The sequence below is a fragment of the Hyperoodon ampullatus genome, assembly GCF_949752795.1.
Source record: "Hyperoodon ampullatus genome assembly, chromosome: 2".
Taxonomy (NCBI): Eukaryota; Metazoa; Chordata; class Mammalia; order Artiodactyla; family Ziphiidae; genus Hyperoodon; species Hyperoodon ampullatus.
Window position 1 is genome coordinate 16,038,624 of NC_136915.1, and position 27,810 is coordinate 16,066,433.

Here is a 27,810-nt window from a genome sequence, read left to right on the forward strand (position 1 = left end):
TGATACTCATACTATTAGCAGCCCCAGTTTTGAGGTTCATACAGGAGAAAATAACTTGTCCAAGATTGTGCTTGGCTAGTAAGTGGCAGAGGTAGGATTTCAACCTAGACAGTCAGGTGTCAGAGCCCACGCTGTAACACCACTGCCCCCCTGCCCTCTGCCCAGCCTCCTGGACCCTGCTGGCCTCACCTGCAGTCTGTACTCAGTTCAAGGACTCCAAAGGTCACGGGCACGATGCTTCGGGTCCTGGTGGGGGCTGTCCTCCCCGCCATGCTGCTGTCTGCTCCACCGCCCATCAACAAGCTGGCACTGTTCCCGGATAAGAGCGCCTGGTGCGAGGCCAAGAACATCACCCAGATCGTGGGCCACAGCGGCTGTGAGGCCAAGTCCATCCAGAACAGGTGGGATCCCGGGGTGGTGGGTGGAAGGGATGAGGACACGGGCCCAGGAGGGAGGAAGAGGACAGGGCTGCCCATTCTTGCCTCCGCCGTGGTGACACGGACGTGGTGGGCTCTCCTCCCGCAGGGCGTGTCTGGGACAGTGCTTCAGCTACAGCGTTCCCAATACCTTCCCGCAGTCTACAGAGTCCCTGGTGCACTGCGACTCGTGCATGCCGGCCCAGTCCATGTGGGAGATCGTGAGTACAGCTGCCCGCTCCTGCCCAGCTTCTGCCCAGAGCCGGCACCGGTCTTGGTCACAAGTGCTTAGTGAGGCCCCACTGTGTGCAGGGTTCAAGCCTCGTGCTGGAGATACAGACGTGGTCCTTGCCACATGATGGCTCACAAGTCCAACACCAGCGTGCACAGGACAAGAGCTCTTTCTGAAGCTCTGTTCTGACATCAGTCACATGGTAGAATCCTTTTGGTGGCTTCCCATTGTTACACGATGAGACCAAAATCTTCGCCAGGCCCCATAAAGCCTGCCCACAAGGCATGGTCTGGCTCACCAGTCTTTCTAGCTTCATCTTGCCTCTCTCACCTTCTTCACTAGCTTGACCCTGACACCAATCCCACCTCCTTTCAGTCTCTCTTACCTACTCCGCTTATGACCACCACGGGGCCTTTGCACATGCTCTTTTCCCTGTTTGGCATACCTTTCTCCTCCTCCCCCCCTAGTTAAATTCTAGTCATTCCTCTGTGCTTGGCTCAGGCATCATTTTCTCAGAACCCCTTTCCTGATCCCCCAGGCACTGTGTACCTCTGCTTTGAGCATCTGTCACACACACAGGTTTTCATCTGCATTTGGGTGATTTTGACAAGTCTGTTTCCTCTGCTAGACTCTGAGTTCCTTGCAGGACCATGCCTGTCCTTGTGTCCCCAGAGCTGGCATGGAGAAGGTGCTCTGTGGAAGGAGGGAGGGAGAGACAAGGAGGAAGGAAAGGAAAAAGAAAGGGCGGCTAGTGATGGGACAACGGGGGAAGAGTGAACGCTAACGGGGCTCGAACAGGGCGAGCCTTGGCTGGGCGGGGTGGGGGGGTGTTGGGAGGGGCTCGCTGAGGAAGTGATGTCTGGGCTCGGGTCCAGAGGTTGAGTAGAAGTTAAGTGGGCAAAGTCTAGGGCGGTGGGGAGGGGACGGGTGGGGCAAGGACCTCCCAGGCAGAGGGAATGGCATGTGCAAAGTCTCAGGCAGATCAGGCAGGACCGAGTTGGCGGAAGTGGGGCAAGGTCAGGGGTGGAGAGAGAGGTCCTCCGGGGATCAACCTCAAGGTCCTGGGTGGCCTGAGTCAGGAGTCGGTTTTTCTGTAAGAGCAGTGGGAGCCCTGGGTTGGGGGGGAATTTCAGGCAGGGGCCGACCACTTGGGTCCCCTCAAGGTGCCCTCTGGCTACTGTGGGGATGGGCAGGAAAGTGGCAGGACGTGAGGAAACAGGTCAGGTGTCTCCTGCAAGGACTCACCCCCCTCCCCCTGGACGGGCCCAGGTGTCCCAGGTGGGCTCAGGCTTCTGGGGTCTCTGGGGTTCTTGGTCCCATGAGGACTGTTACCCTTGGGGCCTGCCTGCCTGCCCCAGGCCCTTGGAAACCTCTCTCCCCTTCTCTCCTGCCCTCCGCAGGTGACCTTGGAGTGCCCTGGCCATGAGGAGGTGCCCAGGGTGGACAAGCTGGTGGAAAAGATCCTGCACTGCAGCTGCCAGGCATGCGGCAAGGAGCCCAGTCACGAGGGGCTGAGCGTCTACGTGCAGAGCGAGGACGCGCAGGGCTCCCAGCCCGGCCTCCACTCCCACCCGCACCCTGGCGGGCAGACCCCCGAGCCCGAGGATCCCCCTGGGGCCCCCCATGCAGAGGAAGAGGGGGCTGAGGACTGAGGCCCCCGACTCTTCCTCCCCTCTCGTTCCCTGTGGAATGTGGGGTCTCACCCTCCCGGGGAAGAGTTGGGGGAGAGGCTGAAGCCCCCCTTTGGCACTGGATGGACTTGGATTCAGACTTGGACTTGGAATGCTTCCCGGTTGCCACGGAGATCTGAAGGGGGTGGGACTGGCGCCAAGCTGCACAATTTAATATATTCACGAGTTGGGGGTAAGAAGCAGAGGTCTTCAGGGTTCTTTTTCGGAGGGGGGTTCTCTTCTTTTCTGCCTCCTAGACATGTGCCCTGGGGAGGGGGAATAGTTGGCTAAGCTGCTGAGTTGGGGTGAGGCCGTCCAAGACGCGCCAAGGCCCGCACGGCCCCTCGGTGGGGCAGGGCCCTGGGGGTGCAGATGGCGGCGCTGGGCCCTGAGCTGAGGTTGGGCGCCTGGCCCGTGGCAGCCCTGAGGCAGGGCTAGGAAGACCAGTGGCAGAAGCAGGACGCTCCAGCCCCACCGGCTTCCCAAAGGCCTCACACCCCCGTCCCCAGGGCAGCTTTCCCCGGTGGCCCTGTGGTGGCCCTCCCTCAGTGGCATGGTTGGGAGTCAGGCCTGGGCAGGAGCCTGCTGCCTCACAGCCGGCCCTGGAGCTGGGAGCCAGTGGGAGCCAGGCTCCCTGCCTTGGCTTTCCGGGGGGCCAGGGAGGAAGGCAGGGGAGGAGGAGCCTTGCTGGGCCAGGGGGAGGGGATGACGCCCTCGACCAGAGAGCATCCTTCCCTCCTCGCCCTCTCCCAGATCTTAGTGCCTCTCCCTGCCCCCTGGTTCTAGGCCCTTCAAAGCTGATGGAGCCAGCCTCACCCTCTTGGGAATATCGGATGCTGGGGAGGGGTCTCCCTTACCCAGAGGTTCCCAGGAGGGACCTGGGTGGGATGGATTCTGGATGAGCCTCAAGGAACGAGGAAGAGGAGGGGTGAGGGCGCGTGGGGCGGCTGTGTTCACTGTGGCTCTCCAGCTGCCTAGTGCGCTCCCCCCACTCCTCCCAGCCGCACTTTAGCCCTAGAGGGGGTGCGGGGCCCCCGGGGGGTGGGCTGGGCAGGCGGGCAGGGAAGAACGCCCCTCCGTACCCACAGCTGCCTGCGCCTGCTCTTCTGTCCCAGGGCTGCTGCCAGCCCCACCAGCCCCCTGCCTGGGGGTGCCCCGGCCCTCACGGCTATTCCGACAAGAGCTTCTGGAGCTTGTAACCAGTAGGATGGACCCCGAGTTTTCTCATGAATAAATTCGTTCAACACCTGTGTTCTCTTCCTCACAGGGCAGCCCTGCTGACTCAGGGCTCCCCAGGGGGCGGGAGTCAGGCTGCACGCACATGGGGCCCTGAGCGCCCCTGCCCCCCGCATCCTGGTGGTCCTCACCTTCCCGCCGTGATGTGCCCACCCCCCCACACACTCCCCCCACCCCCGGCTCCTGGCTCCCCACCTCCCGCCTCCGTCCTTGGCTGTTTCTGGCCTCGCATATACATTGGCTGGGCCTCCAGAACCCCTTTTCTTTGACCTTTGATCCCTTAGGCCCATGACACCTCTTCACCCTCACGGTGACCCTGCATCAGCCCTTCCCTGCACCCCAGCTGGCTTGGCCTCTGGAGAAGGGGAAACAGGCAAAAACTAATGGTTACAAATTGATATAGGAAGTGGGGTGCTGTACTAAGTACTTTATATCAATTAACTCGCTGAATCCTCACCACCACCCTGCGATGCAAATACTGCCCTTGTTTTACAGAGGAGGCATTTACAGAGGGATGAAGTAATTTGCCCAGGGCTGAGGAATGTCTCCAGTAGGACTTGAACCCAGGCAGGCTGGCTGAATCAGTCTTCTCGGTATAACCTTAGTAACTGCCATTTGCTGACCACCTACTATGTGCCGGGCTGGGTGCTTGACAACTCTGGAGTCCCTTCCCCTTCACGATGACCCTATGGGTTTGAGATCATCGCCTGCATGCAGCTGAGCTCAGGGCCCCCCAGATTCTCCATTGAGACGGGGCTGGTGGGATGGGTGAGAGCTATGACTCTCTTTCTTCCTTGCACACATTGCTGTGACCACCAATACCAGGCAATTTATATATATTGTTTCTAGTCCACGGAGCATCTTCATTTTGCAAATGTGAACTGAGGCCTTTATGCCCCGGGAGTGATTCCCCCAGGCTGGGAGGCAGCGGCGCGCGCGGATTCCAGTCTAGCGCCCTCTAATGGTAACAGTTGTGTACTACACACACGATTTCCTCCGTGTACCAAGCCTTCCCTTTATGGCGGCTCTGTACTGTTGTGTAGGTTGTGTACTTCCCAACTACAGAATGGCGCTTCTTGCGGTCATGCAGGACACAACTATCCAGGGTGGTCCTGTGTCCTTTGATGTGGAATTGGGTTGGAAAAAGTATATCTCTCCTGCACGCAGACCTCAGTGGCCTCTCAGTCAGGCAGGGATAAGCCCTGGCCATATTAATAATCCTTCTATACAGCTGGAGGTGGGGACTGACGGGAGGGCACAGAGAAAGTACTCAGAGACCAGGTCCAAATAAAGGACTTCCTGGGGTGGTGTCCTTGGCACTAGGCCTCTGAGACCTGAGCATCAACTTGGCAGGATGAGTCTTGGTCAGGAGCTGCCTTCATCCTGTGTATGGAACAAGGTGGGGTATAAATGGATAGATATGTAAAGAAATTAATAAGAGCTGGTTGAAAAGGAGGCAGGCAGGTGGGTTGGCATGGCTGGTGGCAGGCCTGGAGTGCCAGCCAGAGTTCAGACTTCACTCTCATCGCAGTAAGAGCCCTGGAGGTGTCTGCACAGAACTGGGTTTCAGCGAGACGAAAAGGAGTCTTGTGGGGGGGGGGGGGGAGGAGGGGGAGGCTGGAGACCGGCTGGAGGCTGCAGTAGTCCAAGCGGGAGGTGATGGAGACCAGAATTGGGTGGGGGCGGGGGAGGCCTAGGGAGGCAGGGCCATGGTAAAGAGGCGGGGCCACACAGGAGAGGCGCTGCTGATTGGATGTGGGAGCAGCGAGTGGGAAGAGCCAGATCTGCGAGAACAGAGAAGCATCTCTAGTTGTGCCAGTTTGCCAACGGGAGTGAGATGTGGATTAGTGACGGCCAATTTCTCTCTTTTCCAACCTCAAACTGAACCACCAAGACAGCCCAGAAGAAAAACTGAAGGTCCCCCTCCACCATTCTCCCCAATCCCCGCAAGGGTGGAGGGATTGAAAATCTTTACAAGGGATAAACACTGACGCAGCACTGTCCACGCTGGCCCCTCTCCGGATGGGCAGGTAAGTAGTACCAGCTTCCCCTCCTTGTTTGCCTATATAGAGCCAATAACTCCCATCTAGTTTTCCTCCCATGCTCTGAGCCTCTGGGAAAATCCTGTCTGCCTGGGTTCAAATCCTGGCAGGGCTACTTCCTAGCTGCGTGATCTTGAGTAAGTCACTTAAGATCTCTGAGGCTCAGTTTTCCCATTAGTAAACTGGGGAATAATGATCGCACCACCTCATTCCCAGGGTCGTGGGAATGAATCAATGTACATGTAGAGCTCGGAACAGTGCCTGGCATATAATAGAACCTCAATGAATGTCAGCCATAATAATAATAATTATTGAGAGTAACTGATTGGCCCACAACTGCTGGTGGTTGGGCTGATAGTTTTCTTCATTCATTCATATTCTTCATTCAAACATATATTTATGGCAACCTAATATGTGCTGAGGATACAACAGTGAACAAAGCAGACAAATCCCTGCCCTCAGTTAACCAGTTGGTTAATGCCTCCTGCGAGAGCAGCTCTGAGCAGGCCTCACAACCTCCCTGGACCTTGGTTTCTCCATCTCTGTCATGAGCAGCTCTCCTTGGTCCCCTATGTACTGACAGGCATGGAGATCTGGGACAGGACTTCCTAAGACTCAGCTGTCCCGTTGTGGCACAAGCCTTCTCCTCTAGGGAGGGAGCACCCTGTGGCTAGAGGTAATAAAGAAAACACTGAGCATCCTTGAAGGTCCCTCTCTACCCTGAAATGTTAAGGACATCCAAGACCGTATTATTCCATGACTGAAATGACAAATTCAGGTGCATACGCAGAACTTCTGAAAAGTTCTTAAATTCAAGATAATAACTGTGGCCACAAGGTGGCACCACCACCCAGGCCCAGTCTTGAAAAATTATTTTTTTGAATTTTATTTTATTTATTATTTTATACAGCAGGTTCTTATTATTTACCCATTTTATACATGTTAGTGTATACATGTCAATCCCAATCTCCCAATTCATTACACCACCTCCCCGACCCTGCCACTTTCCCCCCTTGGTGTCCGTACGTTTGTTCTCTACATCTGTGTCTCTATTTCTGCCCTGCAAACCAGTTCATCGGCACCATTTTTCTAGGCTCCACATATATGCGTTAATATACGATATTTGTTTCTCTCTTTCTGACTTACTTCACTCTGTATGATGGTCTCTAGATCCATCCACGTCTCTACAAATGACCCAATTTTGTTCCTTTTTATGGCTGAGTAATATTCCATTGTATATATGTACCACATCTTCTTTATCCATTCATCTGTCGATGGGCATTTAGGTTGCTTCCATGTCCTGGCTATTGTAAATAGTGCTGCAATGAACATTGGGGTGCATGTGTCTTTTTGAATTATGTTTTTTTCTGGGTATATGCCCAGGAGTGGGATTGCGGGGTCATATGGTAATTCTATTTTTAGTTTTTTAAGGAACCTCCATACTGTTCTCCGTAGAGGCTGTATCAATTTACATTCCCACCAACAGTGTAAGAGGGTTCCCTTTTCTCCACACCCTCTCCAGCATTTGTTGTTTGTAGATTTTCTGTTGATGCCCATTCTAACTGGTGTGAGGTGATACCTCATTGTGGTTTTGATTTGCATTTCTCTAATAATTAGTGATGTTGAGCAGCCTTTCATGTGCTTCTTGGCCATCTGTATGTCTTCTTTGGAGAAGTGTCTATTTAGGTGTTCTGCCCAATTTTGGATTGGGTTGTTTGTTTCTTTAATATTGAGCTGCATGAGCTGTTTATATATTTTGGAGATTAATCCTTTGTCCATTGATTCGTTTGCAAATATTTTCTCCCATTCTGAGGGTTGTCTTTTTGTCTTGTTTGTAGTTTCCTTTGCTATGCAAAAGCTTTTAAGTTTCATTAGGTCCCATTTGTTTATTTTTGTTTTTATTTCCATTAATCTAGGAGGTGGATCAAAAAAGATCTTGCTGTGATTTATGTCAAAGAGTATTCTTCCTATGTTTTCCTCTAAGAGTTTTATAGTGTCTGGTCTTACATTTAGGTCTCTAATCCATTTTGAGTTTATTTTTGTGTATGGTGTTAGGGAGTGTTCTAATTTCATTCTTTTACATGTAGCTGTCCAGTTTTCCCAGCACCACTTATTGAAGAGACTGTCTTTTCTCCATTGGATATCCTTGCCTCCTTTGTCATAGATTAGGTGACCATATGTGTGGGTTTATCTCTGGGCTTTCTATCCTGTTCCATTGATCTATATTTCTGTTTTTGTGCCAACACCATATTGTCTTGATTACTGTAGCTTTGTAGTATAGTCTGAAGTCTGGGAGCCTGATTCCCCCAGCTCTGTTCTTTTCCCTCAAGACTGCTTTGGCTATTTGGGGTCTTTTGTGTCTCCAAACAAATTTTAAGATTTTTTGTTCTAGTTCTGTAAAAAATGCCATTGGTAATTTGATAGGGATTGCATTGAATCTGTAGATTGATTGGTAGTATAGTCATTTTCACAATAATGATTCTTCAAATCCAAGAACATGGTATATCTCTCCACCTCTTTGTATCATCTTTAATTTCTTTCATCAGTGTCTTATAGTTTTCTGCATACAGGTCTTTTGTCTCCCTAGGTAGGTTTATTCCTAGGTATTTTATTCTTTTAGTTGCAGTGGTAAATGGGAGTGTTTGGTGTTGATTATAGCAAAGCACACTTCATAATATAACAAGCATCTGTTAATCTATCAAAAAGAATGAACAAATGCTAACATTTTTGGTCATGTTTTCTTTAGTTTTTTTTTTTGGCCACGATACGAGGCTTGCTGGGATCTTGGATCCCCGACCAGGGATCGAACCCAGCCCCAGAAGTGAAAGTGCCGAGTCCTAACCACTGGACCGCCAGGGAATTCCCTAGATTTTAAAAAATTATTCTATTCTATTCTGTTTTATTTTATTATTGAAGTGTAGTTGATTTACAATCCTGTGCCAATCTCTGCTGTACAGCAAAGTGATTCAGTTATACATATATAGACGTTCTTTTTATATATTCTTTTCCATTATGGTTTATCACAGGATATTGAATACAGTTCCCTGTGCTATACATTAGGGCCTTATTTTTTATCCATTCTAAATGTAAAAGTTTGCATCTACCAACCCCAAACTCCCAGTCCATCCCTCTCCTTCCCCCTAGTTTTTTGTGTTTTAAATAAAGGAATCAAACTGAAAGAGCTAAAGCAGAGGGACTAATATTCTATTTCACTATATACTTTTAATTTTCACAAAACTAAAATTTATCAGCCACCTCCTCTGCGCAAAATGGTTTAAATACTCATCCCACGTATATCTCCACTACCCCAGTTTCATAGCAGCAGAGAAATGAAGAGGCTTTGCCAAGGTCACAGAGCAAGTAGCAGAATCAGGATTATGACCCCAGGTCACTGGGCTCCAAAGTGAGTTCCACACAGCACTTCTCAGTTTTGCTGTTGCTCACATCAAAAATCCATGGGCTGAAGGAGTTACTGAAGAGCTGAATGCATTCCCGTTGTACAGATGGGAACATTGAGGCCAATAGCCAGCATTGAAACAGCACTTTACAGGTGACACCAACAACCCTGTAAGTGGGTGCTGTATTGTTCTGCTAGTTATTGCAGAGGAGAAAACAGTGGCCCAAGGAGATGGAGTCGCCAACCCTAAGTCCACAGAGCTGGTTAGCAGTGGAGCTGGGATCCCAAGTCTGGTCTTTCTGGTTCTCTGCGCAGTGCTTGGTATCCTGTTCCTTGAGGCACGACAGAAATTGTCACAGTGGTGCAGCTGGCGCTGGGAGGGAGAACAGTCCTCTTCCTGCTGCATAGACCCATCTGCAGGCAGGGCTGGGATTCTGGGTGCCAAATAGTGGTTTGGGGGGAGCATGGGGGTGTGCAGGGTCTTGAAGATTCTCTGCCTTGGGCATCATTGGGCAGACCCGAGTTTCAGTTCCACTTGATCACTAGCTGCTGGTGACCTTCAGTGAGGCCCTTGGCCTCTCTGAGCCCCAGTTTAACACCTACCTCTTAGCATTATTGTATTGATAGGAATAGTATAATAAAGTTCCTGGAACACAGCAGGAACCTTAAACATGGGAGGTATTATTTTCCTGCTTCTGTGGAGGGGAAAAGACCCCGTTCTACCCTAGATTCCCTTTACATTCCTCTCCATTTCCTTTTTTTTTTCTACAGCAATTATCACTCTATGACTACTTTAAACGTTTATTATGCTTATTATTGTATGTCTCCTTCCAATAGACTGTAAATTCAATGAAGTTGGATCTTTGTTTTGGTTACTGTAGTGTCCAGATTGGGCAAAACAGTGCCTGACACCTCGTAGGTGCTCAGTATAAATGTTTGTTGAATCCACGATATCAAACTGTGACATGTCATGTAGAGACCCTTCTTAGTTCCGGTTTGGGGTGGGTGGAATACACAGCAGCGTTGCACAGGGTGTGCCCCGCCCCACCCCTCTACCTGCAGTGACTCCACCCCACCTGGCCAGGGGATTCCCCAATCTGTTCCCACTCTTGGGTAGACTGGGAGTGCCAACACCTCGGGGTCTTCATCCTTAGCACCTGGAGCTGTTGGGGGGGGCAGGATAGTTTCTGCTCGGAAGGATTGTGAGGGGGAGGTAGCCATCTGTTTAAAGATTTGAAGGAAGTATTATATAGGCTATGGCATATTATATACAATAGATACGTACGTGTGTGTAGTATTATATATATGTACATATATGTCAAGCGATCTTCCCAGTACCTCCCAGAGGGCTCCCCCTGGTAGGAGGTAGGCAGCCCCGCAATGGGGAGCAGTCCTGGGTGAAGGCGGGCCACAGCCCCCTCCTCTGAGATCCTCCTGCGCCCCGTGTGGGTGGGGAGGGGCATGCGGGGGTGTGGAGGCTGCTAGAGCTGGGAGGCGACCTGGCGCAGCCAGAGCGCTCGGATCATCCCTCTGCAGGCCTGGGGGTACCAGGAACCCCGCCCGCCTGCGAGTCCCAGGCTCGGCTCTCCCCGCCCACCGCGGGGCTGGGCGCAGGCTCCGCGGCGCGGGGACCGCGCGCTCCTGGAAGCAGCCACCGCTCTTCCGTGCGCGCCGGCCCCTCGCGGAGTCTCCTGGTCCCTGGGCGCCTGCCCGGCCCGCGGCCGCTTCTTCCTCTCCTGGCCCCGCGGCTCCTGTCGCAGTCGCCGGCGGCGGAGCAGCGCCCAGCGCCCCAGGTACCGAGCGCGGGAGGGAGCAGGGCCGGCGACCCCCGGCCGGGCGGAGAAGGGGCGGAGGCGCGTCCGCTGCTCCTTCTCTCTCCCTGCGGGCCGGCCCGGCATCCTCCCTCTCGCCGCGGGGACCGTGTCCGCCCGAGCCCGGGGTGCCTCTGCGCTGGCTCTGAGACCTGCCTTCCCCGCTGGGGGCTTTGCTCTGGCCCGTGGACACCCCCACCCTGCGACCCCCAGCACCACGGCTCCCCACCTGGCGCACCCTCCCTACGCCCACCTGCCGCGGGGCGGCCTGGATAGCGCCCACTCGCCCTGGGCTCCCACCTCCCCGGGTCCCTGCCCTCGACCCATCTTACCGCCCGCCCCCTCTAGGGGCTCTGCTCCCACCCGGCCAAACGCCCAGACTCAGCGTCCCGGTCCTCCTGACTTTCCGCCCGCTCCTTCTGGAGGGCGCACCTCATCAGGTGCCCCCTCCCAGACTTCTTACCGGTTTGCTCCAGGTGTCCCTACATCACACCCGAGGACGCCCAAAGGCCCCCCCTCCATCCTCCTCAGGTTGCTGCTCCTTGACCCCGAGCCCCATTCACACCTTCCCACCTGCGGCCCCGGGGGCTGGTCTGTTCTCACCGACTACGCCCACCCAGCCTCTGCACCTGCAGGTCCCTCTCTCCGTCTTCCCGCCCACCCTACCTCGTCCTCCGGACCCCTTTCGGGCCTCACGTGCTCGCCCTCCGCCCTCATGGTCCCAGAGCAGGGCCCCGCCAACAACAGCGCCCCGGACTGGGAGTCGGGGCCTCCATCGGAGCCGGGGGGCAGCGGCTGGGTGGCGGCCGCGCTGTGTGTGGTCATCGCGCTGACGGCGGCGGCCAACTCGCTGCTCATCGCGCTTATCTGCACGCAGCCCACGCTGCGCAACACGTCCAACTTCTTCCTGGTGTCGCTCTTCACGTCGGACCTGATGGTGGGGCTGGTGGTGATGCCGCCGGCCATGCTGAATGCGTTGTACGGGCGCTGGGTGCTGGCGCGGGGCCTCTGCCTGCTCTGGGCCGCCTTCGACGTGATGTGCTGCAGCGCCTCCATCCTCAACCTCTGCCTGATCAGCCTGGACCGCTACCTGCTCATCCTCTCGCCGCTGCGCTACAAGCTGCGCATGACGCCCCCGCGCGCTCTGGCGCTGGTCCTGAGCGCCTGGAGCCTGGCCGCGCTCGCCTCCTTCCTGCCCCTGCTGCTGGGCTGGCACGAGTTGGGCCGCGCGCGGGCGCCCGCCCCGGGCCAGTGCCGCCTGCTGGCCAGCCTGCCCTTCGTCCTGGTGGCGTCGGGCCTCACCTTCTTCCTGCCCTCGGGCGCCATCTGCTTCACCTACTGCAGGATCCTGCTGGCCGCCCGCAAGCAGGCCGTGCAGGTGGCCTCCCTCACCACCGGCATGGCCGTCCAGGCCTTGGAGACGCTGCAGGTACCCGGGGCGCGCAGGGAGACCCGGGCTTGTGGGATGGAGAAGAATGAGCAGCCATTGGGTGCCCGCTAGGCATCCGCCATGTAATATACAATTGCTGACGACCTCCGATTGGTCATTCCCAGTTCCCACCTTTCTTCTGAACTCCAGACTCAATGTCCAACTGTCCACAGGACGCTCCAGGATGTGGGGCAGTCTTCTCGAAGGTAACATGTGCAACAGGGAATTCACGGGGTCCCAACTCTCCCCACCTGCTCGTCCCCCCGTCGTCCCCATTGTGGCAAATGGCACCATCATGGCATCGCACGCCAGAAACTTAAGAACAATTTCTCTCCCTCATGCTCATGGGATTCATTTGCAAGGCCTGTTGGTGCTGCCTCTAAACATGTGTCATCTCCAAGGCCACCTTCCTGATCCAAGCCACCATGACTTCTTACCTGGGAGCCTTTGATAGTCTCCTGCTGGCTCCCCCTGCCTCCATGCCAGACCCACTCCTATCCATTTTCTGCACAAACAAAAACAGAAGCGTGATCACCTCACTCCCTTGCTACAAACCCTTCAGTGGCTCCCCATTGCTCTCAAGATAAAGGGGAGACCTGTGTCAGGATCTGGCCTCGGGAGCCGGTCCTGACCACCTCTCCAGCTGCACCTCTTCCCCTCCCCGCCCCTTTCTCTGCAGCAGTCCTGTGGCCCTTCTGATAGTCCCAGTAGGCACCAGACTGATTCTGTGCTCAGGTCTTTGCACTGGAATGTTCTTCCCCTGGGGCCGCCCTTGCCTGACTGAGACTCTTCTTCAGCTCACAGGTCACCCCTTCCCAGAGGCCCTCCCTGACCACACTGTCTGCAGACCTCCCTGCCCTCCCCCACCCTTTTATTCTTGATCCCGATCCCCAGTTTATTTGTTGATTTGTTCATTGTCTGTCTTCCCCGCTAGAGTGTAAGCCCCCACGAGGGCTGGGTGTGTCTGAGTGAGTTTTGATCTGCACTGTGCATAGTAGGTGCTCACTGATTACCTGTGAACGGGGTCGGTGCTCTTTGCTCAAGGTCTGCAGTGCCTAGAGTGGAGTGGGTCACACGGTGCCCGAGTCCTATTGTTCATGCCAAGGGATGGGACTTTAGACTGACCAGGGCTGAGCCCTAGAGAATTAGGTCACAGGCCCCCAAGAGGATCCCAGATGGGCTCACCAGTGTCATCTTGGTCTATCCTCAGGTGGAGGAGGTGCCTGCAGGATGGGAGGTACCTGGGGGGGGTCACTGGATAGATGGGGGCTGAGAGGCTAACACCCTGGTCGGCAGCCCCCCCAGAGCGGCTTACCCGTGTCATCCCAGCAGTGAGGCCCATCAAGTAGGAGGACAGGGTCTTGGGTGGACAGGAGGAATGTTCTTTCTCACTGGAGAACATTCTTTTTTTTTTTTTTAATCTTTATTGGAGTATAATTGCTTTACAATAGTGTGTTAGTTTCTGCTTTATAACAAAGTGAATCAGTTATACATATACATCTGTTCCCATATCTCTTCCCTCTTGCATCTCCCTCCCTCCCACCCTCCCTATCCCACCCCTCTAGGTGGTCACAAAGCACCGAGCTGATCTCCCCGTGTACTCACTGGAGAACGCCCTTGAGCCTCAGCAGGTGGCTGTGACCCTGACTTGGTTCTGCAGCTGTAGGGCAGCCGCGCTGGGCCATCCATCCTCTCTCCCTGGGTTCTTGTAAAGGAGCGTTTCCCAGGCTTCAGGCGTTTGAGAACTGCCTTGTGGCATCTGCCTTGCTACCCCTCCACCCCCCCTCACACACTCCTCAAGGCTCTGCATCCTTATGTACTTAGCATTTCCTTGGAGTCATCTCATTTATCTTTTTCCTTCCATGAATTTATTTAGAAAGAAAACTTCTTTTCTCTTCCGGAAATGGACAGTCAGTATCCTTGCCATAAATAGAAGGTGATCACAAACACGACCTCACTGAGGCTGCCGAAGCACCAGCAGTGTTACTGAAGTCCAGCTTGGATGGCTGGAGATGCTGAGCCTGAGGTCTTCTTTCTCTTTGTTAGATGTTGGAGGGATGTTAAGGACACAGTACCATTGACATGAGGCTTTCTCTTGATGTAACCAGAAGAGCTGGGAGGGAACTGTAAAGGCCTATGCTCCCACTCTGTGACTCAGTTATTTTATAGGGTGTCCATTTACCACCCAAGGGTATCTCCAATTCTCACACTCTGGGGAGCTCTGCCCCAGTGACTAAGGAGGTGAGAAGTTGGCCGGCCTTGGTCTGGATTCTCGGTTCCAGCAGTGTCTGTGATGCATAGATTTTCTTTCCATGAAGCTAACTGGCCAGGATTGTACCCGAGACTGTGGCCTCAGCACCTGGGCAGGTGTCCCCCAAGTGCTAACAGCTGCAGCCCCACAGCATTTGAGCGATCTCTACCTGCCGGGCACTGAGCTAAGCGAATCCCCCGACCACCCAACGGGGCAAGTGATCATCATCCCTGTTTGACATCTGGGGAAACCGAGGGGAGGTGACTTGCCCAGGGTTGCACAGCTGGTTAGTGAGGTTCCAGCTCAGGTCTGGCTGATGCCAACGCCTGGATCTGAGCGTTGTGCTGCCTGTGGGCAGTGACACACTCTTAAAACATTGACCTCAGGGACGCCACCCGCTGTGAGACCCTCCACGCCACCGGCTGTGCCTTCTCAGTCTCCTCTACTGGGTCCTCTTGCTCCACCACCATCCGAGACATCCCCCGGCCTCAGTCCTCTGACCTCCTTTCTCTTTCCCCACATTCACTCAGTGAGCTGGTCTTGTGCCATGACCAGAAGTACCACCTACACGCTGATGACTTCCAGCCTGGGCCACTTACTTACCACTGCCCGCAACAGAACTCCGGATTTTCCAGGCTCCAGACATAGTCCCTCCCTTGTCTTCCTCATGTTGACTAACTGATATGAGTTGCTCAGGCCAGGAACCTTGGAGGCAGCCTGGATGCCTCTCTTTTTCTCACACTGCACGCCCAGTGTGCTTTCTGCGTTCAAAACACTTCTCGTGTCTCGGTTGCCTCCCTCGGTCCCCTGGGCTTCTGATGCCTGGGTTATTGCAGTGATCACCCACTGGCTTCCTGAGCCCATCCTTGCTCCCTTTTGATCTTACACAGCAGCCACAGCGATCCCTTTAAAATGCAGGTCCTGGGAATTCCCTGGCGGTCCAGTGGTTAGGACTTGGCACTTTCACCGCAAGCTGTGAGGCATGGCCAAAAAAAAAAAAAAAAAAAAGAAAGAAAGAAAAAGCAGGCCCTGTTATGTCATTCCTCTGCTCCTTCTCTGGCCTCCTTGCCTTCCACCCCCCTCCGCACTCCTTCTGTTTCAGCTCCCCTGGCCCCCTTGTTATTCCTTGAACATAACAAGAACACTTCTGCCTCAGGACCTTTGCACTTGCTGCTCCCTCTGCCTGAAGTGTCGTTTCCTCACATCTCTGCATGGTTCTCCCCCTAACTTCCATCACTTTCTTCTGGCCTCTGCTTGGCTGTCTTCCCTAATCACTTCGTCAAGAGTAGTAACGGCCATACTTGTCCAGATCCCGTCCAGTCCTAATTTCCTAAGTTATTCTCAGCAACAAATACCATCGCCTGACATATTATATACTTTCCCATTTACTGTTTGACTGTTTATTTCCTCCTACTAGAATGTAAGTTCTATGAGGGTGAGGACTTATTCCCAGCACTTAAAACAGTGCCTGGCGTGTCATGAGTGGTCAGTGCACAGTGATGAGAGAAATGAAATGAACAACAGTGCTTCACAGAGCCAGGGCTTCAATCCCAACTCACATCTCTCCCTTTTCTCCCACTTTTAGAAGCAGTTCTTGTAGCCGATGAATCCTGCACTTTTTAGTACATTGATTCACTTCCTTGGTACTGTGTTGAGTACCTCCCTTGTGCTGTGGTTGCAGGGATGCGTGGGTCTGAGAAGATCCTGCCCTGTTGGAATCTACTTTCCAGCTGGAGAGAGAGACACTGATCACGAAACCCTATCATGATGAGGGTTCTGGAGCTTATAAGAAGTGTGCCTCCGTCAGTAAACATTCAGGGTCTGTTACTCCCTGTGCATATGTTTGCAAACTGAAGCAAGGAAGTCACGAAACCAAAGGCTGGGAGGAGTCATCATGGGTCATTTAGCTGGCAGAATGACCCGCAACCTCTCAAGCCAGAAATGTGTTTGTGCAAATTCTTCCTACTTTCTGGGAAGCCTTTTCTCTTTATTTGAATGAGACAGTGTCGGACCCTACCATTTCCCTTGCTTCCAAACCCACTCAGATCCTAAGCAAGCCTTCTGCAGGGCAATTTTCCTCATTGTCTGGAGAACTGCCTGCATTTGGGGAATTGGCTTCTGGGATGCTGCCTCTACTCTGGTCTCCTGGATTGTGACCCACTTCCCCCACCCAAGCTGGCCTGCCCCAGAGTCCAGCAGCATCCAGCCTGGGGACGGAGGCGTTCTCATTGCCTGGACCTAAAGGAACTGATGAGAATGTACAGAACTTGGGGGTGTGTTTGGCCCCTTTCCTCCTCTTTCCAGCCCCACTGAACCCTTAGCTCCTTCTCTGATCCAGCCTCTAGCTTCCCCACAGAGGGGAGGGGGCTGGGCACCAGTCCCTGAAGTCCTGGCTCTTCTGGGGTTTCAGACAAGGGAGCTGAGCTGGCTGGAGCATCTTTCTATGCCTCTCTCCACCACATCTGCCTATTGATGTGAATGGCCTTTTAAAAAGCCACTGGTTGGCTCAGCGATTTCAGTCAGGTCTTCCCAGCCCCAGGGGCTGTGAGAAAGAGTTCTGCTTAGAGGCCAGGCAGGGCATATGGGCTGGGGTTGGAGAGAGGGGTGTGAGAGGTGGTGGTGGTGCCAACCTGAGATGCCGCCAGGGCAGGAGTGTGTGTGTGTGTGTGTGTGTGTGTGTGTGTGTGTGTGTGAAAGGTGGGTGCCCATGTGGGGATGGGACGCATCCTTGGGGGATTCCAGAGGGACCAGTGCGGGTGCTCAGCCTGCTGGGGAGCAGCAGGAGGCTCAGCGGGGAGTTCCTGCGTTCTTAGTCTCTTTCCTTCTCTGCCAGGGTTCCTGTGGTCAAAACCCTTTCCCTATCCTCTTCCTCTCCACCTCATCTTTTCCCCTTCTCTACCCCCCTCCCTCCGTTCTAGCTCACCCCTCTCTTCCTTCCTTCTGCACCCCATATCTTCCTTCTCTCCCTCAATTTCTCCTCCTTTTCCTCCTCCCCCAGCTTTTTCACCCTCCATCACCCAGCTATGCATCATTCTGTCCTAGTGATCCACCTTCCCTTCCATCTCTGCTTCCTCCTCCACAGAGGAGGCTGTGATCACAGAAATATCTTGGAGGGGGAGGAGGGGGCTGAGTGGGAGAGGCTGGCAGAGGAGCAGAGCTGAGCATGACAGCCTTGGCTGCTGCTCAGAACGAGGCTGCCTGGTGTAGCTGGGGCAGGGCACAGGAGCTTGTGCGTCTGGCCGAGCACGGGTTCAAATCCTGCCTCTTTCCCATCGCAGCTGGATGACTTTGGACGCGTCACTCACCTCCCTCTATCTCAGGGGTAATGCTATTTATCATTTGAGGCTGTTTGAAGAATCAATGAGATGATATATATAAACCTGGCGCATAGTAGGTGCTTGACAAATGTTAATTCCTATCCTTTCCTCTTGATGGTAAAAATGCACGGTTCTGGGGAGCTCACCCTTTTGAGACTTTCTAGGGAGAGAAATCACCCTCACTGCCATCAGCAGCCTCATCACCATTAGGAAGGAGCTGAGGTGAACACAAATAACAATAAACAACAAGGTAACAATCACACGGTACTTACTATGTGCCAGGCGCTGTTCAAGTAACTTTCTATTATCTTATTTAACCCTTACTACAATCCTATGAGGTAAATGCCATTGTAATTGTCATTTTACAGATGAGAAAGCTGAGGCATAGAGAGGTAAAGTACCTTGCTTAAGTTCACTCAGCTAGTTAGTAACAGAGCCATGATTTAAGCCAGGCAGTCTGGCTCCAGGGTCTATCCTATTACCCTCACACTATGATTAGTTGATCATACAAATCTGAAATTACACGAGGGAATACGTAAGTAACTTTAAAATGAAAATTCATCAATAACGATAAAATAAAAGACCTCTCTGACCTCATCCAATCACCTCCCACTCCTAGGTCTCTCAGTGTCTTTCCGGTTCTTTTTCTGTGTGTTTCCATATTTGTTTATGTACCTAAAGAAACTTAGTGCCTTGCGCTATGTATTTTTTTAAACAAAGGGAATCATGCTGTATCTCTTATTTGTACAACTTGCCATTATCACTTGATAATGTGTCGTGGAGATCCTTCCATGTGATCAATTCATTCTTTTAAACATCTGTGTTGCATTCTATAGTGGTAATGTACCAGGGTTTATTTAACCACTCTCCTTTTGATGGACATTTGGGCTGTTTCCAATTTTTTTCCTATCACGAATGGTGCTGTGGTACACATTCTTGTCCAAGCCAAGTGTAGAGACACAGGTACGGGTTTTTATGGACATAAGGACCTGTAAGCGGACTTGCCTCCTGGAAGGGCGCTGCCAGATTGTCCTCCAGTAGCTGCCCTCTGACAGTGACAAATGCCACAGACATGTATAAGGGACATGCAAACAACAGAACGTGCCATGGGGCCATGAGGTGGCTACAGGGCAGAGAGAAGTGGGAAGGGTGAGGCTGGCATCAGCTAGAACCCAGCGTGTGGCCTGGCGGTTGCCATTGGCTTCTGCTCCATGAGGGCCTCCAGTGACAGTGGTGGGGTTTTACTTGGGGATGCCACCCTCCAAAATGGAAACAGCCTGGTGAAGTGCAGTTTCTGGAGCCAGAGATGACTTTGATCCCCTAACTCAGCACTTGTCTGCTGTGTGACTCCTGGAAAGTTACTTTGCCTCTCTGAACCTCATCTGCAAGATGGAGATTATAATACCTTCCTCCCATAAAGACTCAGTGGCAGAATGAACATCAACTGCTGCTGCATAGTAAGTGCTCGATAAGTGGGAATGATCACTTGGGGTCACTGGTACTTTTGTTTGAGGCTTTGTACTGGCACAATGTGACCTTGAGAAGGTTCCCCTACCATCTCTGAGGCTCAATTCCTTCTCTCGTCCCTCTTGCTTGTGTTCTTGGGTCAATTCTTTGGGGAGAAGAGGAGAAAGAGAAATACAGGTTGGTTTCTAGGAAGACTAGAGAGGGACTCTCAGATCATGGTTAGTCCCTCTGGATCACCCTCCCCTGATGACTGCTCCAAAATGTCTCCCTGAGTGCCTTGGTACCCTAGTGCCCTAGAGCTCTAGCAAGATCACAGCTGTCTTTTGCCCCCACCCCAGGTCTTCAGGGGCCAGGGGGTACCTGTGTGGCTAGGGCTTTCTGGAGACGGTGTCTCCCTCTTCCCCATATGTCTGTCCCCACTGGTGGCAGCAATTCAAAGTCACGGCAGATCCTAGGAGATTCTTTTGGGGAAGCAGGAGCCTCTCCCTCCAGGTTGAATGGGTTGGCCCATGGGAGCCATATAGAGTTCACTCTGGAGAAGAGAAAATGAGAAGGAGAGAGAAAAGCAGATCCTCTTTTTCTTCCTTGCCATAGCATAGTGGGTCAGAGCATTTGTCCTGACATCTGGGCTGCTTTGGAAAGCTCAAGCTGCTGGCAGAAAAACAGGGCTCCTGAAGGTGCTAAAAACTCCCCCAACCTCATACTCATACTGCTGAATCGACATCAGGGCTGCTATGTATTTACGCTTACTCTATGTCGGGCACTGTGCATGCATGTCTATCCACAGGTTCAAAGCAACTCCATAAGGTGAGTATTTTCTCCCATTTTACAGATGTGGAAACAGAGACTGTCAAGATCACAGGGCGAGTAAGTGGCAGAGGCATGATTTGAAGCCAGATCACTTGTCTTAAAACAAGCTCTTGCCTCTGCTCAATGCTGCCCCACCAAGACAGAAGGGAGAGATCAAGGGCCTCTTTTAGGCTGCTCTGGGTGTCTTTTGGTATTTGTCTAACCAGATTTCACTTGGAGAAACACATCGAAGGGTGGGAGTTGCAGTGTGCCTGTCTCCCCTCTCCTGCCCACTGCCATTCCAGATCCTATAGAAAGATATTGTAGGTATGCAGCTGGGTTTTCAGCACCATGGACAGTAACCAAGCCTGGCTACCCTGAGGAGGCGGGGAGAGAAAAAGGGCTGGGAGGGGGAACTGGGTAGGGGGTTCGGCTTTGGTGCTCGCAGGGCTGACACAACTTGGCTTTGCCTCCTCCACCCCATTTTCATCTGTGAAGGTTGCCTGGGAATCTGGTTCCCTTCCTGCCTCCTTCTCTTTCATCTTTCCATACCCAAGCTATCTTTGGTTGCCTCAAGAGCGAAGCTGGGCTCTCATGCAGTTTAGGAAATGTTGGGGGGAAATCCCTGGCTTTCAAAGCCCAGGTATATTACTAGGCAGCCCACATACCCCTTCATAATTCAATAAATTGTGCGCACCTCTGCATACCAGTATTTACTTAAAAAATTGTCAATATTGATGGCTCTTGCCTTGTGGAAAGCTGATATATGAAAATCCAAATTGATTACAATACATGGTTCAGAGGAGGGCTTCACATTCCAGCTTTCATGGACCCCTAGGGGTTTCATGGATGGACTTCACCGTGGTCTCTGAACCCTCTGGACATGAGGGAACTTTTTTCTGTGTGTGTGTGTGTGTGTGTGTGTGTGCGTTTATAAAATTTTATAAGCTTTTTGTTTTCTGAGGAGTGGTTTTGTAGATTTCATTAGAGTCTCAGTGGACTCACAAAGTTGAAAAAATTAAGAGAACCTCTGGGCTAATGGGTCATCTGGGATCAGAGAGCCTTTTTAATGTTTTGGGACGCCTGCGCTCCCGTTTGTAAGGTCACATTCTAACCCCTCATGCCGTGTTCCCCATGGAGCAGCTCCTAGTTTTTTCCTCCTCCTCTCCCCTAGTTCCCGCTCATGGAGTCCACGTGTGGGAATGGAGATGTCTGTCAGCCCACAGTGAAATCTGTGTGTAAAATGCCAAGGTTGCTCGCATCCCTAGTAATTTATACAGATTTAATTGTACACATTTGTTTTGGGCACATATTTTCAAAAATGCACTTTATTTTGTGGAGTCTGAGAGTAGTGGTGCAGACAAAACCATCACTCCAAAATATGAAGAGAATCCATAGGCACAGAGATTGCCAAGCCCTGGACAGCAACTGTCCTCTTTTGTCAAGTGCTGTTCAGTTGCAGCTAATTCTTGTAGTGCCAAAGTGCAGTGCAGGACAACACTGCCCCAAACACAAATCCAACAGTTCAGAAGACCCACACGCCTTGCAAAGGACAACATTTGACACTGGCCAACACGCATGACCATGAGCCCCCAGCACCTAGGAAATCTCACTGTGCTTCCTAGAGCTCCTTGTTTAGCGCTGGGTCAGGGTCATAGCTCGGTGCAGGACCAGGACCAAGGCTCCGTCTATTTCTGGAATCAGGGCTCAGTCTGGTGCTAAAATTGGGCTCAGTCTGGTCCAGGGTTGAGGCTCGGTTTGAGATCTTGTTTATGTAGGGCTCAACCTATGGTAGGCATCAGGGGTTCAGGGCCATGAGTAGGGCTTAGCTTATTGCTGATGTCAGGGCTCAGTCTGAAGCCAAGGTCAAGGTTCAGTCGGGAGTCAGGGTCAGGCCTCAGTCTAGGACTACAATTGGAGCTCATTCAAGGGTCAGGGCTCAGTTTAATACTCGTACTAGGGCTCAGCCTAGAATTAGGAGTAAGGCTCAGTCTGTGGCTGGGAATAGGGTCAGACGGGGGTGCATTCTTCACTAAATCACGTGGCTTTCCTTTCTGCAGGTGCCCAGGACCCCATGCCCCAGGGTGGAGTCGGCTGACAGCAGGCGTCTAGCCACCAAGCACAGCAGGAAGGCCTTGAAGGCCAGCCTGACACTGGGCATCCTGCTAGGCATGTTCTTTGTGACCTGGTTGCCCTTCTTTGTGGTCAACATAGCCCAGGTAATGCTACCACAAGGGGCAGGTGAGTCCACGCCTTGTTGGGGAAGGTCCTGAGCCCCACCCCTGCCCAGACCCGGGGAGGGAGGAGGGCGGGCTGCCTCTCCATGTGTTTATGTGTCTGTCCCATCCATGCTGGGTCGGGTGGCCTGCGTCCCTACTCCAGGACCAGGCATGATGTGCCCCGTCCCTCCAGGCCGTGTGCGACTGCATCTCCCCGGGGCTCTTCGATGTCCTCACGTGGCTGGGTTACTGCAACAGCACCATGAACCCCATCATCTACCCGCTCTTCATGCGGGACTTCAAGCGGGCCCTGGGCAGGTTCCTGCCATGTCCCCACTGCCCCCGGGAGCACCAGCCCAGTCTTGCCTCGCCCTCCATGCGTACCTCTCACAGCGGCCCACGGCCGGGCCTGAGCCTGCAGCATGTGCTGCCACTGCCCCTGCTGCCGAGCTTGGACTCGGACTCAGACCCGGGCTCGGGGGGCTCCTCAGGCCTGCAACTCACGGCCCAGCTGCTGCTGCCTGGAGAGGCCACCCGGGACCCCCCGCCGCCTGCCAGGACCACTACCGCAGTCAGCTTCTTCAACATCGATCCTGCGGAGCCTGAGCTGCAGCTGCATCCGCTTGGTACCCCGAGGAACTGACGCAGGCTTGGAGCGCTGGACTGGCTGGGACCAAGTCCCTGAGGCCTTGGACCAGCTCTTGGCTGAAACCAGGAGGCTACAGGTCTCCCGGGAGCCCGCTGAGCTCCAGGGGGCTGCACGGAGCCAGCCCCCCGTGCCCACTCCAGGCCTCCTACCTGGAGGGCTAGTTGCTGGCTCGGTACAGTTTTCTCCAGGATGCCCCACTATTGAGTGTAACTTGTGGATGTGTGTAGAGCAAGGCTAGGGGACTCCAGGGAGTGGGGTAAGGACCTCTTGGTCCAGATTAGGATGAAGACAACCATCTCCTTTGCACGTTTCTATCAGACTACGTGGGAGGGACACCTCTGTCTGCAGAGGCAGCTTGGCGCTGGGCCAAATGCCTTGGTCCTCAAAGTGTGGTCCACGGGCCACCGCACCAGCTCCCGGGAGCCTGTTAAAAATGCACGCCTCTGCCCCACCCTGACCTGGTGATCACCAGGTGGATCCTGCACACATTATGGTTTGAGATGTGCTGGTTCAGGGGATCTTTAACCCTGAGAATGGTTTGCTAGACAGTTTTTGGACCAGTCAGGTTCTCAGGATACATCTGCCTGCACACAAAGCATCCGAGCCTGGGAGTCAGGCAGGCATAAATTTGAACCTCTGCTTCACCACTTACCAGTCCTTGTACAAGTTACTTCACCTCTCTGAGCCTATTATTCCACATGGAAAGTGGGAGTAATGATGCCTGCTTCATAGGGTGTCTTGTGCGTTAGGATAATGTACACAGAATGCCCAGCACTCGGCAGGTGGTCGGTTGGTGGTCCCTGCTGTTACAGCTCCTGGCCATCCAGCCCCCTGGCCTCTGGCTGAGGGCCAGGGCTATTTGTTCCCACTGTTCTGACAGCGTCCTCCTCCTCTTCAGCCCCGGCCCAGATCCCACAGCCTGACTTTGGTTCCCCAACTCCTGGCTCTGGATGCTGGGTAGGGCCCCCACCCCAGCTCCCCGGCGGCTGCACTGCGTCTCCTGGAGCCAAAGGGATAGCGGGTGGCTTCCGCTCAGCACCAGGAATGGTGTTCCTCTACCCTGGACTTCCTTGGGCCTAGAAGGGAACCAGCTGATGGGGACAGGACAAGCCCTTGCCCACCTCCTTCTGGTCTTCCCTGGGGCCAGTGAGGGAAGTGGGAGTGGTGGCCATTGGGTCAGCAGAGGTGTAGAGCTGTCCCTGGTGTGGGCTGGTGCCCTCGGGCAGGCAGGTGGACCCTGGCACAGGGGCCTGCTTTTTTCTGAGGGGGCAACTCTTGGTTCTCAAAGTTTACCTGCTTTAGGTTTCTTTTAAGTCAGAGGTTTTTCTTACCCTGCTTCCCACCTCCAAGTTCCATCAACCCAAACTCCCGGGGGCCTCCACGGGCGGCCTGGAGCTCTTCTTGGTGCTGAGTAGACTCAATCCTGGCCATGCCGCTGGCTGTAGAGGGGCCATGGTGCTTATTGGGGCTCCCCCTCTACCCCCAGTGGACTCTCAATAAACACTAGCTGAGGCGGTGACCGTGGTGTGAACTGAATTCGCTTGAGGGGCCACTCGGGCTGGAGAAGCAGCTGGTGAAGTGGGAAGAGACTCTGGGTGCAGGTGTCCTGGGGTCTGGTCCAGACTCTGCCCTGAATTTGCTTTGGGACCTCAGCAACGTCATTTCCTCTCTCGGGGCCTCAGTTTTCCATGGGTGACATGAGCTGTTTGGATTAACAGCAGTAGGAGTTCTGTAAATATTTTTTGAAAGAAATACATGTACCCCTGAGGACCAATTTGGCTCCAACACGCTAATTCCCCTGCCTCTCCCCACTCCTCGCTGCCTACCCTGAGCTTGTCAATATTTTCTCTGCCTGGGCCTTGGTTTCCCCATCTGCATGATGCAGGGGGGGGATTATCTCTGGCCTGCTCATTCAGAGACAGTGGGAGGACCAAAGGGGATGGTTCCAGGGATGCAGATACAGTGGCTAAGAGCTTGGGCTCTAGAGGCCGACAGACTGGAGTTTGAGACGGACCATCCGTGTGATCTTGGGCAGCTTACCTAACCTCTCTGGGCCTGCAAGTGAAAAGGAAGATAATAATAGTACCTACCTCATAGGGCTGTTGTGAGCATCAACTGAGACAATCCATGTAAGCACCCTGGACACAGGAAATACCTAATAAATGGTAGCTGTTATTGTTTATTATTAGAATCATCACACCTCTGTTTCTGCTATAGGAAACCCTTTCCCCATCTAATTCATTCTCGTCCCACGCCCAGTCCCAGGCCACACTGCCTGCTGATCCAGCATTTTTTTACCGCGTTCTATAACACTTTTTCACCACGTTCTGTAATTGTTCTGTAACAGTTATATCTGGGGCCACTACGTGGCCTAACTTTGGGGCACCCTTCACATCACGTCTTTCTGATGCTGTCCCTGTAGTTGTGTGGTGCACAGCCTGTACAGCTGCATGTGGCAGATCTCATCGGATCTCCCAAGAGCAGAGAGAATAAGCTGCCTGCCCCACTTGTACCTGCTCTGTAGGTGTGGCAGTGGTGCCCGTGGGCTGGCAGACAGCCCTGGAGAATGGGTCGGCAGACACCAGCCTTTTGAGGCTGGGGAGCGTGGCTGGGTGGGAGCCTCAGGCTCCACAGAGCTCCTGAGCCACCTGATGGGCAACCAGACCCTACAGCTCTGACCCGAAGCACAGGAGGCCCACGGCTGGTCTAGTCCTGGGGCTCTACACTGTGCTTGGTTGACTGCAGAGCTCTAGGCTTGCTTCCTTGGGGAGGGGACGGTGTCTTCTTACAATCCTCCTCCTTCCAGTACCAATGTCTTCAATTTAGGAAAGACAGTGGTAGAAATTCTGCATCTCCAGAGCTCATGTGAGGGACCCGGTGGAGTGGGGTAAGAGAGCACTGCATATAGAAATCTGGGAGAATGACTCTTCCGGGGTCAGTCCAGCCCTGGGCAGGACCCCTGTGTCTCGCTGGCACAGTCGGGGCAGCCCAGTGGGTTGGGGCCCATGCCATGGCTGCAGACAGGGGGGCTCTCAGCAGGGCTGGCAGCAGCAGGAAGAGAGGCCCCTTCAGACTGGTCCAGTCCCACTGGCACTTGGGCTTGGCTGGGGTCAAGAGATGTGGCTGCTTTGGGGGTGTCTCCCAAGGGGCATGTGGGACCGTGGGTTTGCCCATCCTGGTTGGTGGTCTTATCTGATGAGGAGGGGGCTGCTGCCTGGCGAGGCTCCTCTTGGGGCAGGCTGCCTGGGGCCAGCAAGAGCCCCTTCTCGTCCCAGGTTGGCTTGGTGTGGATGCCCACGGCCTTCAGGATGATGTCCATCTGCCTGGCGTAGTCCAAGTGGCCGCTGACCTGCAGGAAGACAAAGAGTGAGGACCACGGGTGGTGGGCAGAGCCCAGTCCTCCCCAGGGCTCCTGGGCCTCTCCCTCGGCATCTTCACCAACCAGTCACCAATGCCATGACTCCAACCCTCAATGATTCTCAAGTCCAGAGTGGGTGGGAAGCCTCTGGGTTCAAGGCTGCTCTAAAATTTATTAAATAAAGACGAAGGAAGCTTCTCTACAGAATCTGGGTCCTCTGGGGGCAGGAAAGATCCTCCTGATACAGTTGGAGTGGAAGTTCCTGTTCTCTGCCTGCAGCTTTAGGTTACAGTGGAAGGGCTCTGTGGATCACCAGCTGTGGGACCTTGGACAAGCCCCTGTATGCCTCTGACCTCCATTTGCCTCAGCTGTAAAATGGGGACAGTAAGAGTAGTTACATCAGAGGGTTGCTGTGAGGGTTCCTCCAGGAAAAAGCCCCCAAATCTAAACTAGAACTATGGCTAGAAAGATTGCCAGGTACTTTCTACGATTCACTCTCCCCCTTTCCCTTAGTCATAAGAACTCCAATTTATAGCTGGGTACATTCTCCAGCCTCTCTGTTGCTAAGTGCACTATGGTGATGAGTTCTGGACAATGAGATGAAGCAGCAGTGTTATGCAGCGCTCCTTGGAATTCTCTTTAAAAGGGGGAGTGCTTCGCTTTTCCCATTTCCTCTTTCTTGCTGGCCGGAATTCAGACAGGATGGCCAGAGCTGTGGCAGCCACCATGAGCCATGAGTTGGCTCACTAAGGATGGCAGAGTAGTAAGACAGGGAATTTTAGCCCCTGAAGGCTATGGAGCCACCAGCCCTGAACTGCCTCTTCTGGCCTTTGCCTATGGGACAGCATCACCTCTTGTGTGTTTAAGCCACTTCATCTGGGCCTTTATTATGGACGGAATCTTCACTAACAAGGGTCCAGAACTCAGAAGTGCCTACCCGCTTCTTGAGAGAAGAGAGACTCCCCTATTTTTGTGTGGGCATATATCAGTGACTGAAAAATAGGGGTGTGATTGGAGTGCCCGATGCCTAACTGTGAAAATGGACAATGGTCGACACACAGTAGGTCCTTAATACATTGTAGGAAATGAGTTTACTGAATATACTCCTTTGACAGGTACTGGCTGCTAATTGGAGATGAAGAAATTGAGGCAGAGAGGTAAAGTGACCTGCTCAAGGTCACCCAGGTGTCAGAGCTGGGGTCTGAATCCAGGCCTGTTCACTTCATAGAAAATCAGGTGTGTGGTGGGGAAGACTTTAAAAATCATTTTCATTTTACAGATGAAAAAGAGAAACCCAGAGAGAGGTGGTGGTTTGCTTAACAGCACACAGCACGTGAAAAGCACAGCCATGTGCTGTGCTTGAGATGCTGAGAGCAGAGGCTGCTTCGCTCAAATCTCCTCCCTGAGATGGAGCCTTGCGTTCTCCCCAGCCAGCCTAGGGTGCCTGCTTTAGTGCAAAAGGCAAGCACAAGACAGAACAGTCCTTCAAGGCTGAAGAGGAAGGTTTTTGTCTAAAAAGGAGAGAGG

The 27,810-nt window shown here is 53.3% G+C and overlaps 3 protein-coding genes across 3 annotated transcripts in view; 2 read left to right on the forward strand and 1 right to left on the reverse strand.

Moving 5' to 3' along the window:
* Positions 1 to 207: 207 nt before the first annotated feature.
* Positions 208 to 3,564, forward strand: NBL1 (NBL1, DAN family BMP antagonist). Its single transcript, XM_079698075.1, has 3 exons — positions 208 to 401; positions 526 to 637; positions 2,049 to 3,564. Exons 1-3 carry the CDS (start codon positions 235 to 237, stop codon positions 2,298 to 2,300), a joined length of 531 nt encoding a protein of 176 aa, XP_079554201.1. The 5' UTR covers positions 208 to 234; the 3' UTR covers positions 2,301 to 3,564.
* Positions 3,565 to 11,519: 7,955 nt separating this feature from the next.
* On the forward strand, positions 11,520 to 22,919 carry HTR6 (5-hydroxytryptamine receptor 6; the record flags this gene model as incomplete). Its single annotated transcript, XM_079696957.1, has 3 exons — positions 11,520 to 12,233; positions 22,118 to 22,276; positions 22,470 to 22,919. The coding sequence occupies 3 exons, from the start codon at positions 11,520 to 11,522 to the stop codon at positions 22,917 to 22,919; spliced, it is 1,323 nt and encodes a 440-aa protein (XP_079553083.1).
* A 2,941-nt stretch (positions 22,920 to 25,860) lies between these two features.
* The window catches only part of TMCO4 (transmembrane and coiled-coil domains 4), a gene marked incomplete at both ends in the record, with an annotated part of 78,364 nt that continues 76,414 nt past the window's right edge, over positions 25,861 to 27,810 (reverse strand). Inside the window, one exon of the mRNA XM_079696560.1 lies at positions 25,861 to 26,274. Coding sequence (XP_079552686.1) covers positions 25,861 to 26,274 — 414 coding nt within the window. The remainder of the gene's footprint in view (positions 26,275 to 27,810) is intronic.